The sequence below is a fragment of the Mizuhopecten yessoensis genome, unplaced genomic scaffold, assembly GCF_002113885.1.
Source record: "Mizuhopecten yessoensis strain PY_sf001 unplaced genomic scaffold, ASM211388v2 scaffold131, whole genome shotgun sequence".
Classification (NCBI taxonomy): domain Eukaryota; kingdom Metazoa; phylum Mollusca; class Bivalvia; order Pectinida; family Pectinidae; genus Mizuhopecten; species Mizuhopecten yessoensis.
Genome location: NW_018403393.1, coordinates 49,487 through 71,875, shown reverse-complemented (window position 1 = coordinate 71,875; position 22,389 = coordinate 49,487). Strand labels below are relative to the sequence as shown.

The 22,389-nt window shown below is 35.9% G+C and overlaps 1 protein-coding gene across 1 annotated transcript; it reads right to left on the bottom strand.

Annotated features, from left to right (window-relative positions):
• Positions 1-260: 260 nt before the first annotated feature.
• Positions 261-20,594, bottom strand: LOC110456070. The gene is made up of 5 exons (XM_021506648.1): positions 20,484-20,594; positions 20,184-20,322; positions 9,203-9,357; positions 2,493-2,562; positions 261-1,797 (listed from the first exon to the last, which is right to left on the bottom strand). Exons 2-5 carry the CDS (start codon positions 20,259-20,261, stop codon positions 1,771-1,773), a joined length of 330 nt encoding a protein of 109 aa, XP_021362323.1. The 5' UTR covers positions 20,262-20,322; positions 20,484-20,594; the 3' UTR covers positions 261-1,770.
• Between the last annotated feature and the right edge of the window lie 1,795 nt (positions 20,595-22,389).

The window sequence follows — 22,389 nt, the reverse complement described above, 5'->3', positions numbered from 1 at the left end:
TTACAAGGTCACAGGGAAAAATATGTCAAACACTTAAAACAACTTCTGAAGAAGAACCAAAAAGCATAGAATGATATAATATTATTTGGCTGGTAGTTTCAACAGATGGAGCCAACAAAGTTTGCGAGTGAACTATTTGTAGTACAGTATAATATTTGATGAGAATAATTTGCTATGACTGCTTAAATATTGAGGTGAGCAATACAGGCCCTCTGGGCCTCTTGTTCTCTTTAGAATGGCACAAATAAAAAAGAAACAGATTTCACCAATAAACCAATTTATTGACACACATTGACAAAAACACAACATCATTTGATAATAGATTTTCAAAAAAAACCAAATACATGCATACTTCAAAAGATCAAATAACGTTTTCTCAGAAATAATTTCATTATTCTTACTTCAAACATTAAAATAATTAGGCCTTCACCTCCGTTATAAGGTATAAAAAGTTAAAAAAACAACAACATTTAAATATTTATTATGATGTAAATATCTTTATTATTTTGAAAACAACAATGCTACTATATAATACTGCTAGCATGGCAATAAGTCAAATAGGATCAAACTTTTAGACCTATCTAAATATTAGTATAGAATTCTTTTGAGCCCCAAAGTAATATTTAATGACGACAATTAACCACTGAACAGCAATGCAAGATGAAAATGTTTGGGGTTGGGCAAACGTGGTTTACAAGTCTGATCACATCAGCAGAGTTTTAAAAGGAAGGCATGCATAAAATAATACTGATGGGTAATTATAATAAATAAACACAAAAAAATATAACAAGTGAAAGAAAAATACAAAGTGAATAAATATATATATATATATCACAATACCACGCTTGTGCACTGGTATATAACATTTAACCACTAAAGAAATTAAATATTTTTATAACTTCAATCCTTTTACATGCTTGGTTTGGTGCTGGCATGACAAAGCATTTAAATCCATGGAAATACTTCTATAAATTATCTTTTTAGAAATCACAGTTTGTACCAAGAAAAACAATTTCTTTAAAAAATATCATCTGTTCTGATGCATTGGTGGAATTTTAAGTTATCTCCCTTTATAGATAACAATTTACCGATAAGAATCTCAATATAATTCAGCAATGGACTTCTGAATAGGTTATCTCTTTCAAATTCACAGACGATTTGGAGAAAAAATAACTGATCAATGTGATCTCAATTGATCAATTACTGAATACTGATGTGAAGCTCCGGATTTTTTCAAGTATCAGTTTTGTGAATATACTGTATTCAGATAGGAAAACAAAGTTAATTTTCTTGATAAGTGAATCAATTTAAAATGAGATGTCCATAAATATCACCGTGATATACAGTTGAGCACAAAACTATGGAAACGATGAAGCATCTTCACACATGATTGCATTCCCCATTGTAAAAACATTTCATTCATGAAATGGAAATATGAAGTTGATTTCAAATCAAATAATATCTGGATATAAACAATTCTTTCATAGATTCATAACTTCTAAAAAAAATCCTTTTCCAAAAAGAAAACCCAATATAAAGAAACTTAACAAGCAGTGTATCTTGTTTAAAGTGTCGTATTATTTTTAATAGTGGTTTGCTTAGAAAAATTGACAAAAATTTCAAGTGAGAAAAAAAATATTCAAAAAAAACTGTAAAACGACGGCCTTTGAATTTTCTGTTTGACGTTTGCTGTATAAAAACAACAAGTGTGGGCCACCATCAGAAGGTTGTCCCAACCATGTCCGTTATCTGTGTGCTTTAGGTCTGCTTTCACCACTGACTTTTGTAATCTATTGACTGGAAGAAAAAAGAAAAAAATGTTACTCAAACCGATATTTTATCACATGACTAGCTATATATAGCTTTTGTATGACTCCAACAGAATGCATAGGGTAAACTCTGACTTTAGAAGGTGCAGCACATTTCTAGCATCCAGTGAAACCTGACTTTACTGACCCTTCACTTCCTGTATAATATATCGTGAAGCCAAACTTTCATTTACCAACACATTTAAGGACATTATGACATGATATTTTGCCCTTACAGACGGGTTTTTCTGCCTTTAGGCCTGACTATACAAAATCTTACAAAACAGTATTCCAGTCAGTAAAGGCTGTTCATTACTATTGCAGGTTTATAAACTAGAAATAGAAGCCAAAGGCAAACTTATACCCCCTACTCCTATATAAGACAGACAGACGGACAGACATGCTGATTCCAGTATGCTCATCCTAACTTTGTTGCGGGGATATAATTACTCGGTCTTTGATTGCCTAAAACAACCAATCAACTATAAAACATCTTGTCCTTGTTATCAAGCAAAAGGGGAAAAGATCGGGAATGCGCCTGTGAAGTGTGGAGGACATATCTGTCGCATTATGTCAAAATCACAAATTTTGTGTGGAAGACCTTTAAAGATAGAAAACACTGCAAAAAAGCTTATTTCACAATCATTTGTTTTGTCATTTTCATTTTTCATTCAATAAACTTACATTGAATCTTTTCGGTAGTTTAGCCGAATATTCTACAATTTGTTGTTGTCTTAGATCTTCTCTTCTTTGCCTACAAATAAATTGATAACAATACAAAAAATATAAATGAAATAAAATGTTCATGCAATTAAGAAATGTATAATGAATCTAATATTGATGACACCAGCTACATGTATAGGGATGGACTGGTCACAGCTGATCACAACAAGTTAATGACACCAGCCACATGTATAGGGATGGACTGGTCACAGCTGATCACAACAAGTTAATGACACCAGCCACATGTATAGGGATGGACTGGTCACAGCTGATCACAACAAGTTAATGACACCAGCCACATGTATAGGGATGGACTGGTCACAGCTGATCACAACAAGTTAATGACACCAGCCACATGTATAGGGATGGACTGGTCACAGCTGATCACAACAAGTTAATGACACCAGCCACATGTATAGGGATGGACTGGTCACAGCTGATCACAACAAGTTAATGACACCAGCCACATGTATAGGGATGGACTGGTCACAGCTGATCACAACAAGTTAATGACACCAGCCACATGTATAGGGATGGACTGGTCACAGCTGATCACAACAAGTTAATGACACCAGCCACATGTATAGGGATGGACTGGTCACAGCTGATCACAACAAGTTAATGACACCAGCCACATGTATAGGGATGGACTGGTCACAGCTGATCACAACAAGTTAATGACACCAGCCACATGTATAGGGATGGACTGGTCACAGCTGATCACAACAAGTTAATGACACCAGCCACATGTATAGGGATGGACTGGTCACAGCTGATCACAACAAGTTAATGACACCAGCCACATGTATAGGGATGGACTGGTCACAGCTGATCACAACAAGTTAATGACACCAGCCACATGTATAGGGATGGACTGGTCACAGCTGATCACAACAAGTTAATGACACCAGCCACATGTATAGGGATGGACTGGTCACCGCTGATCACAACAAGTTAATGACACCAGCCACATGTATAGGGATGGACTGGTCACAGCTGATCACAACAAGTTAATGACACCAGCCACATGTATAGGGATGGACTGGTCACAGCTGATCACAACAAGTTAATGACACCAGCCACATGTATAGGGATGGACTGGTCACAGCTGATCACAACAAGTTAATGACACCAGCCACATGTATAGGGATGGACTGGTCACAGCTGATCACAACAAGTTAATGACACCAGCCACATGTATAGGGATGGACTGGTCACAGCTGATCACAACAAGTTAATGACACCAGCCACATGTATAGGGATGGACTGGTCACAGCTGATCACAACAAGTTAATGACACCAGCCACATGTATAGGGATGGACTGGTCACAGCTGATCACAACAAGTTAATGACACCAGCCACATGTATAGGGATGGACTGGTCACAGCTGATCACAACAAGTTAATGACACCAGCCACATGTATAGGGATGGACTGGTCACAGCTGATCACAACAAGTTAATGACACCAGCCACATGTATAGGGATGGACTGGTCACAGCTGATCACAACAAGTTAATGACACCAGCCACATGTATAGGGATGGACTGGTCACAGCTGATCACAACAAGTTAATGACACCAGCCACATGTATAGGGATGGACTGGTCACAGCTGATCACAACAAGTTAATGACACCAGCCACATGTATAGGGATGGACTGGTCACAGCTGATCACAACAAGTTAATGACACCAGCCACATGTATAGGGATGGACTGGTCACAGCTGATCACAACAAGTTAATGACACCAGCCACATGTATAGGGATGGACTGGTCACAGCTGATCACAACAAGTTAATGACACCAGCCACATGTATAGGGATGGACTGGTCACAGCTGATCACAACAAGTTAATGACACCAGCCACATGTATAGGGATGGACTGGTCACAGCTGATCACAACAAGTTAATGACACCAGCCACATGTATAGGGATGGACTGGTCACAGCTGATCACAACAAGTTAATGACACCAGCCACATGTATAGGGATGGACTGGTCACAGCTGATCACAACAAGTTAATGACACCAGCCACATGTATAGGGATGGACTGGTCACAGCTGATCACAACAAGTTAATGACACCAGCCACATGTATAGGGATGGACTGGTCACAGCTGATCACAACAAGTTAATGACACCAGCCACATGTATAGGGATGGACTGGTCACAGCTGATCACAACAAGTTAATGACACCAGCCACATGTATAGGGATGGACTGGTCACAGCTGATCACAACAAGTTAATGACACCAGCCACATGTATAGGGATGGACTGGTCACAGCTGATCACAACAAGTTAATGACACCAGCCACATGTATAGGGATGGACTGGTCACAGCTGATCACAACAAGTTAATGACACCAGCCACATGTATAGGGATGGACTGGTCACAGCTGATCACAACAAGTTAATGACACCAGCCACATGTATAGGGATGGACTGGTCACAGCTGATCACAACAAGTTAATGACACCAGCCACATGTATAGGGATGGACTGGTCACAGCTGATCACAACAAGTTAATGACACCAGCCACATGTATAGGGATGGACTGGTCACAGCTGATCACAACAAGTTAATGACACCAGCCACATGTATAGGGATGGACTGGTCACAGCTGATCACAACAAGTTAATGACACCAGCCACATGTATAGGGATGGACTGGTCACAGCTGATCACAACAAGTTAATGACACCAGCCACATGTATAGGGATGGACTGGTCACAGCTGATCACAACAAGTTAATGACACCAGCCACATGTATAGGGATGGACTGGTCACAGCTGATCACAACAAGTTAATGACACCAGCCACATGTATAGGGATGGACTGGTCACAGCTGATCACAACAAGTTAATGACACCAGCCACATGTATAGGGATGGACTGGTCACAGCTGATCACAACAAGTTAATGACACCAGCCACATGTATAGGGATGGACTGGTCACAGCTGATCACAACAAGTTAATGACACCAGCCACATGTATAGGGATGGACTGGTCACAGCTGATCACAACAAGTTAATGACACCAGCCACATGTATAGGGATGGACTGGTCACAGCTGATCACAACAAGTTAATGACACCAGCCACATGTATAGGGATGGACTGGTCACAGCTGATCACAACAAGTTAATGACACCAGCCACATGTATAGGGATGGACTGGTCACAGCTGATCACAACAAGTTAATGACACCAGCCACATGTATAGGGATGGACTGGTCACAGCTGATCACAACAAGTTAATGACACCAGCCACATGTATAGGGATGGACTGGTCACAGCTGATCACAACAAGTTAATGACACCAGCCACATGTATAGGGATGGACTGGTCACAGCTGATCACAACAAGTTAATGACACCAGCCACATGTATAGGGATGGACTGGTCACAGCTGATCACAACAAGTTAATGACACCAGCCACATGTATAGGGATGGACTGGTCACAGCTGATCACAACAAGTTAATGACACCAGCCACATGTATAGGGATGGACTGGTCACAGCTGATCACAACAAGTTAATGACACCAGCCACATGTATAGGGATGGACTGGTCACAGCTGATCACAACAAGTTAATGACACCAGCCACATGTATAGGGATGGACTGGTCACAGCTGATCACAACAAGTTAATGACACCAGCCACATGTATAGGGATGGACTGGTCACAGCTGATCACAACAAGTTAATGACACCAGCCACATGTATAGGGATGGACTGGTCACAGCTGATCACAACAAGTTAATGACACCAGCCACATGTATAGGGATGGACTGGTCACAGCTGATCACAACAAGTTAATGACACCAGCCACATGTATAGGGATGGACTGGTCACAGCTGATCACAACAAGTTAATGACACCAGCCACATGTATAGGGATGGACTGGTCACAGCTGATCACAACAAGTTAATGACACCAGCCACATGTATAGGGATGGACTGGTCACAGCTGATCACAACAAGTTAATGACACCAGCCACATGTATAGGGATGGACTGGTCACAGCTGATCACAACAAGTTAATGACACCAGCCACATGTATAGGGATGGACTGGTCACAGCTGATCACAACAAGTTAATGACACCAGCCACATGTATAGGGATGGACTGGTCACAGCTGATCACAACAAGTTAATGACACCAGCCACATGTATAGGGATGGACTGGTCACAGCTGATCACAACAAGTTAATGACACCAGCCACATGTATAGGGATGGACTGGTCACAGCTGATCACAACAAGTTAATGACACCAGCCACATGTATAGGGATGGACTGGTCACAGCTGATCACAACAAGTTAATGACACCAGCCACATGTATAGGGATGGACTGGTCACAGCTGATCACAACAAGTTAATGACACCAGCCACATGTATAGGGATGGACTGGTCACAGCTGATCACAACAAGTTAATGACACCAGCCACATGTATAGGGATGGACTGGTCACAGCTGATCACAACAAGTTAATGACACCAGCCACATGTATAGGGATGGACTGGTCACAGCTGATCACAACAAGTTAATGACACCAGCCACATGTATAGGGATGGACTGGTCACAGCTGATCACAACAAGTTAATGACACCAGCCACATGTATAGGGATGGACTGGTCACAGCTGATCACAACAAGTTAATGACACCAGCCACATGTATAGGGATGGACTGGTCACAGCTGATCACAACAAGTTAATGACACCAGCCACATGTATAGGGATGGACTGGTCACAGCTGATCACAACAAGTTAATGACACCAGCCACATGTATAGGGATGGACTGGTCACAGCTGATCACAACAAGTTAATGACACCAGCCACATGTATAGGGATGGACTGGTCACAGCTGATCACAACAAGTTAATGACACCAGCCACATGTATAGGGATGGACTGGTCACAGCTGATCACAACAAGTTAATGACACCAGCCACATGTATAGGGATGGACTGGTCACAGCTGATCACAACAAGTTAATGACACCAGCCACATGTATAGGGATGGACTGGTCACAGCTGATCACAACAAGTTAATGACACCAGCCACATGTATAGGGATGGACTGGTCACAGCTGATCACAACAAGTTAATGACACCAGCCACATGTATAGGGATGGACTGGTCACAGCTGATCACAACAAGTTAATGACACCAGCCACATGTATAGGGATGGACTGGTCACAGCTGATCACAACAAGTTAATGACACCAGCCACATGTATAGGGATGGACTGGTCACAGCTGATCACAACAAGTTAATGACACCAGCCACATGTATAGGGATGGACTGGTCACAGCTGATCACAACAAGTTAATGACACCAGCCACATGTATAGGGATGGACTGGTCACAGCTGATCACAACAAGTTAATGACACCAGCCACATGTATAGGGATGGACTGGTCACAGCTGATCACAACAAGTTAATGACACCAGCCACATGTATAGGGATGGACTGGTCACAGCTGATCACAACAAGTTAATGACACCAGCCACATGTATAGGGATGGACTGGTCACAGCTGATCACAACAAGTTAATGCAACTTTAACATTAAAATTCAAAACTAAAATGTACATGAAGAGAAATTGAAGATGATCGTTCAAGGGAAGAAACAATTGCAATAGTATTAACAAATTTGGATATTTCTCAAAAATCATTGTTTAAAAGTACATGTTGCCCACAACTGATCGGGCTTAATTTGAACACCTACAGTTATATATATTGAAACACACTTGATATACATGCAAATAAATTTGTATTACGTGGGTAATTCTAGACATTTACTAACACTGATAAAAGTATGTTTCCCTCGAGAGACTTTCAAAGTTTATAATATATTGCTATTGATTCAATAAAGAAAAGGGAGTTGTGACCTGATAACTGAAAAAACAAGCTTAAGAGGTCATGACCTTACAATTATTGAGCTTTTTAAAATTAAAAACTGTTTTTTAATGTATATTTTCTGTCTTTTTAGTGTCTCATAAGTGGATTAACTTTGGCTGGATATTGATCAAATTTTATGTACATTTTATCTGTTTTATATGTAGATCAATATGTGACACTTGAATAAAATTAAAAAAATATTATTATTATAGTATTGAGCAAGAGGTCATCAACTCTCACCGAATGGGCAAGAGGAGTTTTTTTACTAAACAAATAATCCAGTGCTCATAAAATCACAACTAAGAGCAAGAGGTCATGATCTCACAAAAAGTGATCTTCTTATGTAAACAAAAGGCTGCTAATAATGGAAATTCATGTTTACTCTTACGTTAAGTTGTCCTAAACAACCAGCCCAATGCACTACCACTACCAGCTATTGTCAGTATACTGTCAGTATGCAGTCAAAATGTAGTCAAATTAATTATATGCCAGAATACAAGTAGAGATGGGGCCATGACCTCTCTTAGTCTCTATACAGCCTAGTGACTTATCTGTATCTAGATAAGGGGTCATGACCTCTGTAAAAGCCTAATGACTTACCTGTTTTAAAATAAGGGGTCATGACCTCTGTAAAAACCTAATGACTTACCTATCGGTAGATGCAAGAGGTTATGACTCTTTTTAGCTAAGGAGTTATGCCTTCTTTAAATAGCTTAATGACTTACTTGTATATAGATATGGGGTCATGGCCCCTATAAATAGCTTAACGACTTACCTGTCTGTAGATAAGGGGTCGTGACCAACTCCTGTCATTCCTGGAGGACTGCCCAATTTTCGTAGATGTGTGACTTCAGCTTCGTAAGAACTCGGAGGAGGCTGAATTAACTGGCAGGCATCTAATCCGTTGTCTCTTTCCTTCAACAGCATCATCTATGAAACAAAGATTACGAGATCACCATGTAATACAAACATTAATGTTTGTACAGCATCATACTCTATTGGTTTGAATAAAAAGCTGATGTATGGTGGCATATTTCTGCCATCGAGTTGCCAACTTAGGACTTAATGATGTCAACAACACAGATGAAGAGGTCGGCATAAACTGAAGAATATGTTGACTTGCTAATTTACTTGCCGAGATAATAAATTAAAGATAATTATCTAGTAAGTCGGAAACTCCGCTTTATATCGTGTTTTTGCTCGTATGTGACACCAACTTGTCAGTTATTTATGTCGATCTCCTAACTAAAAGATGTTGACATCTGATCTAAAAACCTGACGAAAGAGTCCTGAATTAAATGCCTGCTAAAACCACATATGCTGGGGTTTCAGGTCTGTTTCTTCCAGTTTCCAGACCAGATGTCTTTGATTGGAGTTACATCCAGAGCTGGACTATCACCAAGCCCAATTACAGTTGGGGTGAAAACCAATTTGTGATTCCTTGTACTGTGTGTTTTGGGCCATGTAGGTCTTGATTTTACAAAAAAAAAATCTCCACAATAATTGCCCACCCCCCTAACTTTATGACGTGTGAAAGTATCATTAGTTCAAATAATCGCCCACCCCCCTAACTTTATGACGTTTGGAAGTATCATTAGTTCCAATAATCGCCCACCCCCAGCTTTCATTTTATCATTGGCCTGCTAATTAAGTCAGTGATTCTGAGATGGATCATTTTGTTAGTGTCAATTTTATTTTATTGATAACTAAGGTCCTATTTATGGTTTATAAAAATTCAAATTTTTCCAAATTTGCATGGACATTTTATAAAGCTGGGCTTGCTATACATGGAAAGTTATTCTGGAACAAGTTAAACCTACAATTCCAAGCCTTGTTAGCTTATGTAATAAATTTTCATTTCTTCCCCACTCCCCCCAAGATATGGCATATCTTTGAAATTTAGCCTTCATTCCCTGTCTTCTGATTTTTAATTATCTATGATGTACATGCAAACATTACATTCATCACCTTCAATATTAATTTCTTTTTTAAATATTTCATACTGAAAAAAAAAGAGATAAAAGTTTGCTAATTTCTTCAGTCTTTAGACTGTGATATGTTGTACATAGAGATTTAAAAAAAAAAATCAAAATAATTTCTAAATATTTACAACATTTTCCAAATGGAAAGATATTTCAATTTCTTTGTTTTGCCTAATAAAGTCAGAATGACTGGACCGAAGTCCAACTACATGTGTAGACTTGGCAGTTACATGTAATCAGGTGAATAGATCAACACAAAAGTGCCCAGTTGAATGCCTTGCAATACTGTTATCTCTGACACAGATCTAGAAATACAAACTGTAACACTGTACTATTTAAATTGTGATACTTCAGTATAAAGTACATTGTGATCACTCAGGATAAAACTGTCATGTACTTTTAAAGACTAAATCAGACATTCACAATCTGTATTTTTAAGGAGACATCATGCAGTGAAAAAAAAAAAAAAAAAATCAAAGTTACATGTTTCTTAATTTTGGTAAATAATTTATAATTGAATGAACATGTAATTCAAGTTCTATCAACTTGTATCAATCACTCTTGCTGGCTCAGATTGGCTCTTAATGTAGGAAGAAACCAGAGCACCTGGAGAAAACCCACATAAGGTGACCCAATACTTTCAACACCCAGTTGGGGAATCAAACCCTGGCTATATATCTTGTGGAAAGGCAACTGTGCTATCAACTGTGGCCTCGGATTGTATTTTATAGTATATACACTAGTCAGTACATGTTACAAATATAAACTGGTGACTTTATGTATTTGGTCCTGATGGCAGATTTTCACAATGTAAAAAGTATAATAAAGAGAATGTCCTAACTGATCTAGATGTGTTATTTTAGAACATGAGGGTCGAGGACTTCTGACAAAGTTTCATTTAATCATATCATTATGTACATGTTTATTTTAACTTTAAATATTTAAAAGTTATTTATCTTTAGAGAAAAAAAATCTTTTAAGGTCACAATTTCACTTGATATCACATTTTGTCTCTGACATTAATATCACATGACATATAGAGAGACGCACATTCTACTTATGCCTCACAAGTTATAAATATGGTAACTCGACACTGTCTAAAATGTTGGACGAAATTTGAACAGAATGAGCCCCCTATTGTGAATTACTCAATGACATGTAAATCTAAATATACAAAACTTGGTATTAATAGGCTTATCAAGTTAATAATTAATTAAGGTTGGGCAACAGACAAAGCATTGTCTTTGAGTTTTGGATGTCAGTAAACCTGTTCATGTTTAGTCAGCTTCAATCAAAAAGGATAGCAACACATATCAGCTTAGATTTTTCACACTTTTCTTTTCAGTTTTAACATGATAGATATAACCTGAATGTTTACATAATATGGCATGATGGTAAAACGTAAGTACCCAGTTAACTTGACAAGGCATTGCAGGTTGCCTGAAGAATTGAACCCATGTCTAGATATGATTTGATTGATAAAATCTACCTGATAACCATTATTAGATTTTAACCTTCATTCGATTCAAACTTTAGGTGTACAATTTTGGTCAAGCTGTACTCTGATACCTTTAATGAGATATAATTCATTCATTAATTAAAATAGTATTTAATAATAACAAAATGATTTTTTTTTCAATATAGTAACTTAATTGACTGGAATGCTTGTTGATCATGTTGTATTCAGAAATTAGATAAATATTCCAGAAACTTGTTACTGAAGTATCCACATTAAATACAACATGTATAGATTAGCTCCATGCAGTACTGAAGTATCCAGAAATAGGCCCATGGCTGGTAGTAAGCTTAATCTTATTGCAGTTCAAAAGAAATGCCAACAAATGTGATGTCATTGTCCTGCAATATGCCCACCCAGTAATCCCCCCTACACCCAGTAATCCCCCCTACACCCAGTAATCCCCCCTACACCCAGTAATCCCCCCTACACCCAGTAATCCCCCCTCCCCACCACCACCCATTGCCCACAATGATGAACCTCTTCCAATGTTCCAGGATTAAGCATCCGAGACTTCGTTTACACCATTGACCCCACTTTACAGTTAACTTGGAATACTTATAAGATATATAAAGCTATATAAGTGTCATACCTAAATTTCTTAATAACAAGTTTAAAAATAGCCCAGAGTTCTTTTTTAATGGAAATCTAATAAAGCTTTAAATGAACTTAAAATAATTTATACCTTATAAGAACCTCACCAGGAAGATATTCAAGTTGAAAATAAAAAAAACTACAACAAAAACCACTACTACATTTCTTGTATACTAAACCCTTTCACCACTGTAGACCATAATGGACTCATCTATATCAATGCATGGAAGAGTCTACTTAAGTTACGTAGAGGTGAAAGGGTTAAGCACTCAAAATTAAAAAAAACAACACACAAGATATTATTATCCTCAAAGGATTGTTTAAATTGAGGTATTGAGGTATATTATAGAAGAAAATATCAAGTGCTATTATCAATGTTCGGTAAATGCACACATGTACATAATTTTTCGCACAGAGCTGTGAGGCTTCCTTGTATTATCATTCTCACTGCTATTGCGGTATTCATATATTTACATACCAACACACAATTGATACTTTCACATTTCACCAGTAGCTTCCCTAATTAACAACAATGATACACTATATCGATAAAATTATTCAGATACGCTTTTCCAGTGACCCGAGGAGTTGATCCCATGCTTACCAGCTAGTAGACCAGGGTTCAAACATTGGTGAACACTATAGACCTCACAGAAATAAAAAGCTTCAGATTTTTAACACAATATATAATACACTTACATAGAATCCTTTACAGTACCACCATAACCGGCCATCACCATTAAACAAATATCACTTACAGCGGAACACATTAAAACCCATACTGACAAATAAGATCAGGAGATAACAAGTTGTTAAAACTCATACTGACAAATAAGATCAGAACATAACAAGTTGTTAAAATTCATACTGAAAAATAAACTCATACTGACAAATAAGATTAGAACATAACAAGTTGTTAAAACTCATACTGACAAATAAGATCAGGACATAACAAGTTGTTAAAACTCATACTGACAAATAAGATCAGGAGATAACAAGTTGTTAAAACTCATACTGACAAATAAGATCAGGAGATAACAAGTTGTTAAAACTCATACTTACAAATAAGATCAGAACATAACAAGTTGTTAAAAATCATACTGACAAATAAACTCATACTGACAAATAAGCTCAGGAGATAACAAGTTGTTTAAACTCCTACTGACAAATAAGATCAGAACATAACAAGTTGTTAAAACTCATGCTGACAAATAAGATCAGGAGATAACAAGTTGTTTAAACTCCTACTGACAAATAAACTCATACTGACAAATAAGATCAGGTCATAACAAGTTGTTAAAACTCATACTGACAAATAAACTCGTACTGACAAATAAGATCAGGACATAACAAGTTGTTAAAACTCATACTGACAAATAAACTCATACTGACAAATAAGCTCAGGAGATAACAAGTTGTTTAAACTCCTACTGACAAATAAACTCATACTGACAAATAAGATCAGGTCATAACAAGTTGTTAAAACTCATACTGACAAATAAGATCAGAAAATAACAAGTTGTTAAAATTCATACTGACAAATAAACTCATACTGACAAATAAGCTCAGGAGATAACAAGTTGTTTAAACTCCTACTGACAAATAAACTCATACTGACAAATAAGATCAGAACATGACAAGTTGTTAAAATTCATACTGACAAATAAACTCATACCGACAAATAAGATTAGAACATAACAAGTTGTTAAAACTCATACTGACAAATAAGATCAGGAGATAACAAGTTGTTAAAACTCATACTTACAAATAAGATCAGAACATAACAAGTTGTTAAAACTCATGCTGACAAATAAGATCAGGAGATAACAAGTTGTTAAAACTCATACTGACAAATAAGATCAGAACATAACAAGTTGTTAAAACTCATACTGACAAATAAGATCAGGAGATAACAAGTTGTTAAAACTCATACTTACAAATAAGATCAGAACATAACAAGTTGTTAAAATTCATACTGACAAATAAACTCATACTGACAAATAAGATCAGGAGATAACAAGTTGTTAAAACTCATACTTACAAATAAGATCAGAACATAACAAGTTGTTAAAACTCATACTGACAAATAAGATCAGAAAATAACAAGTTGTTAAAATTCATACTGACAAATAAACTCATACTGACAAATAAGATCAGAACATAACAAGTTGTTAAAATTCATACTGACAAATAAACTCATACTGACAAATAAGATCAGAACATAACAAGTTGTTTAAACTCATACTGACAAATAAGATCAGAACATAACAAGTTGTTAAAACTCATACTGACAAATAAACTCATACTGACAAATAAGATCAGAACATAACAAGTTGTTTAAACTCATACTGACAAATAAGATCAGAACATAACAAGTTGTTAAAACTCATACTGACAAATAAGATCAGGACATAACAAGTTGTTTAAACTCATACTGACAAATAAACTCATACTGACAAATAAGATCAGAACATAACAAGTTGTTAAAACTCATACTGACAAATAAGATCAGGACATAACAAGTTGTTTAAACTCATACTGACAAATAAACTCATACTGACAAATAAGATCAGAACATAACAAGTTGTTAAAACTCATACTGACAAATAAGATCAGAACATAACAAGTTGTTAAAACTCATACTGACAAATAAACTCATACTGACAAATAAACTCATACTGACAAATAAGATCAGGACATAACAAGTTGTTAAAACTCATACTGACAAATAAGATCAGAACATAACAAGTTGTTAAAACTCATACTGACAAATAAACTCATACTGACAAATAAACTCATACTGACAAATAAGATCAGGACATAACAAGTTGTTAAAACTCATACTGACAAATAAGATCAGAACATAACAAGTTGTTAAAACTCATACTGACAAATAAACTCATACTGACAAATAAACTCATACTGACAAATAAACTCATACTGACAAATAAGATCAGAACATAACAAGTTGTTAAAACTCATACTGACATATAAGATCAGGACATAACAAGTTGTTTAAACTCATACTGACAAATAAACTCATACTGACAAATAAGATCAGAACATAACAAGTTGTTAAAACTCATACTGACAAATAAACTCATACTGACAAATAAGATCATACCAAGTTGTTAAAACTCATACTGACAAATAAGATCAGGATATAACAAGTTGTTAAAACTCATACTGACAAATAAGATCAGAACATAACCAGTTGTTAAAACTCATACTGACAAATAAACTCATACTGACATAAACTCATCCTGACAAATAAGATCAGGACATAACAAGTTGTTTAAACTCATACTGACAAATAAAATCATACTGACAAATAAACTCATACTTACAAATAAGATCAGAACATAACCAGTTGTTAAAACTCATACTGACAAATAACCTCATACTGACAAATAAGATCAGAACATAACCAGTTGTTAAAACTCATACTGACAAATAAGATCAGGACATATAACAAGTTGTTAAAACTCATGCTGACAAATAAACTCATACTGACATAAACTCATACTGACAAATAAACTCATACTGACAAATAAACTCATACTGACATAAACTCATACTGACAAATAAGATCAGGACATAACAAGTTGCAAGTATATTCTGGGATAAATTTATATAACATTTAAAAAAATTATTAAAACAAGAGATCCCAGAGGGATCTCGGTGCCCACCATTGTACCATCCTCATTAGTTCTTTGTCAATTCGATCTTTTCTCTTCTTTTCTCTAATCTGTTTGCTAGAGTCATGTTAACAGTAAATGCACCTTGAGGTAACTTTTGATCTAAACTTAATACTGATGTGTATGAAAGCCAACCTTCAAAGTGAGTTTGTCATTTCACATATTTACTAGTACAGTACTAATGTGAAAGAAATATAATCAATCATTGCAATATGAGAAAGATCTGTTTAGTTCTTGCTTTGGTTATTTTGTTTTTATGATCAGTCTCAAAATATAACATGCACAACGAGGGGTCAAGGGGAACCTACATATCAAATTTGAGAAGATCCCTCAAGTTATTCCTGAGAAATAGTACTAACAAACCTTCAATGTCAAAAATCCTAGATGGCTGTTGGTAGGCCATTTTGTTTAACTGATCAGTTTCAAAAGTAAACATGAACAATAAAGGATAGTGGGGAACCTGCATTGTGGCTGGCCAAAAAAAAAAAATGGCTGAGTAAAAAAGTTTACTCAAAACTCGCACCTCAAATCGAAATAATGACAACTGAAAAATGTACTGCCCCCCAGTTAATGTTGAAGGGACTATAATTTCTTTTATTCATTAATCTTTCGACAGTCCCCCAAACTATTTTTGTTGTGACTACCTCACTTTTGACAACTTTTGGTCGCTCGAGCAAGACTTTAACCGCCATTGGTGAGCAGGTGACTGTCCATTTTAGGCACTGCTGCAACAACAAGGGAACAAGGGAAACCTACATAGAAAATTTGAGAAAGATGGCCTCTGGTACTTCCCGAGAAATAGCGATAACAAACTTTCACTATCAAAATCCAAGATGGCTGCCTGTCGGCCATGTTGTTTATCCGATCAGTCTCAAAAGTTGCCCTGCACAGCTAAGGACCAAGGGGAACCTACATATAAAATTTGAGAAAGATCCCTCTGGTACTTCTTGAGAAATAGCGATAACAAACTTTCACTATCAAAATCCAAGATGGCTGCCTGTCGGCCATGTTGTTTATCCGATCAGTCTCAAAACTTGCCCTGCACAGCTAAGGGGAACCTACATATAAAATTTGAGAAAGATCCCTCTGATACTTCCCGAGAAATAGCGATAACATACTTTCACTATCAAAATCCAAGATGGCTGCCTGTCGGCCATGTTGTTTATCCGATCAGTCTCAAAACTTGCCCTGCACAGCTAAGGGGAACCTACATATAAAATTTGAGAAAGATCCCTCTGATACTTCCCGAGAAATAGCGATAACATACTTTCACTATCAAAATCCAAGATGGCTGCCTGTCGGCCATGTTGTTTATCCGATCAGTCTCAAAACTTGCCCTGCACAGCTAAGGGGAACCTACATATAAAATTTGAGAAAGATCCCTCTGATACTTCCCGAGAAATAGCGATAACATACTTTCACTATCAAAATCCAAGATGGCTTCCTGTTGGCCATGTTGTTTATTCGATCAGTCTTAAAAGTTGCCCTGCACAGCTAAGGACCAAGGGGAACCTACATATAGAATATGAGAAAGATCCCTCTGGTACTTCATGAGAAATACTGATAACAAGAATTGTTTAAGGACGGACCACGGACGCAGGGTGATTTGAATAGCCCACCATCAGATGATGGTGGGCTAAAAAAGGGGTCACACATGTACGCACAATATTTTTTCAAAATTTTATTATTCATGTTTTATTCAAATAGTTTGAAATGTTCAAACTGTACATAAGCAGAAAAAAACCCACTTTTGAACATGAAGCTAGCTAACACTAGCTTGCATAGCATGGAACTGGGGTATAATGATATATATTTATGTAAAAATTGAACTGTCAAAAAACTATTATTATCAGAATTTTTATGTTAGAACTAATCACCATAATACATTTATCACTTATGATATAAATCTTTTCACAATTACTGAATTTGAACAAAATAAAATTGTGTTTCTGGTGTCTCAATTTTACTTTTTTAGGCTATATAGAAACAGTGTCTCAATTTTACCTCTTTAGACTATATATAGAAACCTCTTTAGGCTATATATAGAGAAACAGTGTCTCAGTTTTACCTCTTTAGACTATATATAGAAACCTCTTTAGGCTATATATATAGAAACAGTGTCTCAATTTTACCTCTTTAGGCTACATATATACAGAAACAGTGTCTCAATTTTAAAACCACCTTGGTTTTAAGCTTTATTTAGCTGAGAAAAAAAACCCCAAGAGTTCAGAGAAAGTGGAAACACAAGTTTTTTGCCATATATATAGTATTACCCTTGATTAAAGCTACGTACCATAACCAAGAGCTATACTCCATACCACAAGCTTGTACCGTAACCAACAACACTAGCGACTCGCAAACAATTTCACATGAAATTTACATGATGTACACATGACTGACTCACGGAGTAGCATGGTCTGATCAATTTCACTAATGGGCTAATTGACAGTCTGATGGTGAAATGTTTGGAATTAATGCAGTCAGAGTGTAAATGTTTGCGTGTATCAATTCACACTTTGTCATACAAATGGCTAAAATTTCAAGATTGTATTAACACTATAAAGTATATATATAGACAATTCTTGATTAGATTCAATGACTGATGTCATGGCTGACTTCATGGGGACTAACTAGACAAAATTCTTTATCATTTATTGGTTAATTTCTTCGCATAAAAAAATGTCTACCTCTTAAATTTTCCATCGGTGCTAACAATTTGTAAAACTTTATATTAAATTATGATTTCCCCCTTTTAACATTTTTTTCTGTTTTCTACAGTTTTCATATTGCAAACATGGTAAGATATCTTACAGTCAATAAGATTTTGGACTTTCGGCACAAACAGATAGGAAAGTATGAATCCATGTATATATTTGGGTATACATTCATACCTTTTTGTAAAAGCTTTCAATTTCATGGGATGAAGATCCCGATATAAATTATGCAAAATTTCTCTCAAATCACAAAAAGCAGAATTCACCTGAAATATGGACTGGACTGGTCCCTGTTATGATTATAGCCCATCTTCTTAAAATCATTCCAAGTATAATCTTGACAAATAATCTTATTTTTTTCCAGACTTAACCAATTTGATGCTTTTTTTATCAAGTTCTGTTCAGAATATGGAAAAGTAGCTTCCAGATAAAATTAATGTAATTTAGCTCCTAGTGTGAAATTGATCAGGCCCAACAGCTTTACACTACCCAACACTTTCATACAAGATCCTGAACACAATATTGTGTTAATACTTAGGTACACATCTCTTACATACTTTTGAAGGAGAGCGATCAAATAAAGATGTCAAACTTCTCTGAAAATAAATTCAACAATTAACATTTAAAATTACTCCATTTAATTTCCTGTAAAACAAAATCGTTACGATTAATATGTGCAATAGACTTTTTTTGCATACCATTAATTATTTTAGTTTGATGATGTTTTTGAATGCAAAGGCTTAGTGCCATTTCTTTCATAGTAATACCATATCTCTTAAATTACGATTAAGTGGCTAGGGGATCTCAATACTTTAGATTTTTTGAAAATTTTATAACCAGTCTGTATACATATCTCCAATCATATCACAAAACATAAAATATCAAAATCAATTAAATTAACATCTGCATATCTCAATGATTATTAGCTCTAGATCTACTGGGCTTAGCTAGACCAGTTAATGTATAGTGATGTAGGCCCTACTGCCTGGTATGATACCAATATTATTTGGACGTGGTGAATGCTGATTTTAACAAAAATAGGGTTGAAGTATTAGGGGAAAACTATTCATTATAAATCACTGTCAACTGGCGTCACGTTATATGATCACTGATTACAGGAACATCAAGATAATTGGTCCGGACCCGGTACACCGATATTTTCTATTTTCATTGCCTTTTTTTCTGTCAATTATGGAAAGTTAAATTAAATGTAACACTGGTATTTAATTAACAATTTGTATCTAAAACTCACCTTTACTAATGCCTTTCTCTCTGCTTGGTTTTGTCGTCTCCTCGCCTCGTGATGCTCGTTAATTCCTGAACAAGCCATCCTAACAGTAACTCATACAGCTCCAGCGAGCCCTGTCCTGCTACCTGCGACGATTAAGTTACTGAAAGAGAGAAAACAGATCAATTGTAAAGTTTTTCAGGCGGAAACGGATGGTAAGATCAGCAATATCGTGAAAATGATTCAAATAACGAATGTCAAATAAAATTTGTACTAAACATGGTAAAACCGTATGCTGGCTACCGATTAAGCAACAATACAAACCTTCAGTATTGGATGAATTATAAAAAGAAATTATCGATTCACTTCTGAGGCAAACCTTTCGTTGCCTAGCACGCGGAAATGGTTGACCTATGACCTGAAACAAAACTACGTCTTTATTGCCTTCTCAGTTATGAGAGTTCCCCTACAAGGGGAGTGATACAATATATTTGCGGGCGGCAAATTCGAATCATATTTTAGTCTTACAGATTATGTTTATTTTTTAGTAAACATTTTTGTCGTCTCTTCTACTGTAAATGGATTTTATAAAGAATCTCAACCTGTCTTGTCTTGTATAGTATCTTCCTTCTATAGTAGGAGAACCAGTATTCAAAATACTGATAACTTGCGTCTCTGAGTGATGTAATGTGAAATCCTATTTATGGAGACAATCCCGTTTATATAGTAGACTATAAAGAAGACTCATCAAAACATTATAGTAACGTAATTGGTAGTCGGCTCAATACTTTATTGGTACTATGACTAGTATTGTTAGTTTTGATATTAATATAATAAAGGGAACAAAAAACAATAGGGGTGGTCTACTGGTAAAAACCTAAGGATATATAGCTGGTTTGATAGATAACTTAGTGGTGGGAGTTTAACTGTATAACTTTCTTGGGAAAGGAATTAATATAAGCTCCAAGCTTGTTTTCCCATCCCATATTTACAGTTGTATTTGTAATATTGTTGATTATATTGAATAAAATATTGTTTAAACTAACTGTATAGTATATTATGGGTGTATCGATCCAGCAGAGCAAGCTTGAGCCTATGATTGATAGAAGCACACACACACTACTCTGTTGTCGCCACTTCTTCCATAACTACATATTGTCCTGGTACATAAAGCATTGTTAGATTAACAGTACGCTTCTCCTATATTATGGAGCGTAAAACACAGATGGGTGATTCTAAAATTAAACACCATTTAGTATTTTTTAAATGAAAATTACAGTGTAATTTTGCGAATGCTTGTTTTACTTACAAAAAGGAATAAACATATACTTTTCATTTCATTCATTAGCAGTGAGTCAATACATGTAGAAAATGTTAAAAAATGCACCGTTTCCACTACATACACAACCCGACCGTCATTCCCGTAACACTATCAAAACGTTGATTAAAATATTTTTCTACAATAAATTTGATTGTTTTCTTTCACTATCCGATGAATCAAGATACAATCTATAAACTTATATTTTGAAGAAGAAAAAAATGGAGTTCTTGTGTTCTTCATTTGGAAAAAGTATAGGTCCATCGTATTTTTTTCTGGCTATTAAGCTACAAAACCATCGAAATATTATTTTTCTTTAACTTATATATCTCAGGTTGTATTGATCTTGTGACATTTAATTATATATTTCATTATTGTTTTGTTTGTGTATATCTGGAAAAGGACGCTACGGTAATGACATTGATGTTAATTACGAAATGTTACGGAAATTACACAAATATCTTTTTTTTGTATTTTGACAACCCATTCTCCACTTTAAATGCACCAATTTTAATCAAAAGCACTATCTTTTGAAAACAATAAACATGTATATGTCTGTTAAACAATACTAAACGAAACAAACTGTAATAAATTCAACACAATTTTATCAACCAATATTCTTAGTAATATGGTCTTAACAAGTAAAACAGAACTCGTGAATGATCAAGTCAACCAACACAAGTGTAACGTATATTATATATATAGAACTCCAAGATGTTCATGTAACAGTACCTCTGATATTTCTTCATTGCACATATGTAAGATTGGATGGGGTTGACTGTTTCTTTTTCTACTATGGGTCATACTTTCCGGTTTTTTAGGATTGAAATTAACTAACCAAGATTTGGACCATTCAGTAATTTTTAGTAGATCTGACTCCATAATGTTGTTTGTTTCTAAAGGGTTTTCAAC

Bases quoted from the DNA above. Each gene is read 5' to 3' on its own strand.
- LOC110456070 (XM_021506648.1), bottom strand. From the start codon at position 20,261: ATGGCTTGTTCAGGAATTAACGAGCATCACGAGGCGAGGAGACGACAA. The intron at 9,358-20,183 runs GTGAGTTTTAGA...TTTGTTTCATAG, and splicing joins AGAGAAAGGCATTAGTAAAG to ATGATGCTGTTGAAGGAAAG. The intron at 1,798-2,492 runs GTAAGTTTATTG...TTTTTCTTCCAG, and splicing joins AACTACCGAAAAGATTCAAT to TCAATAGATTACAAAAGTCA.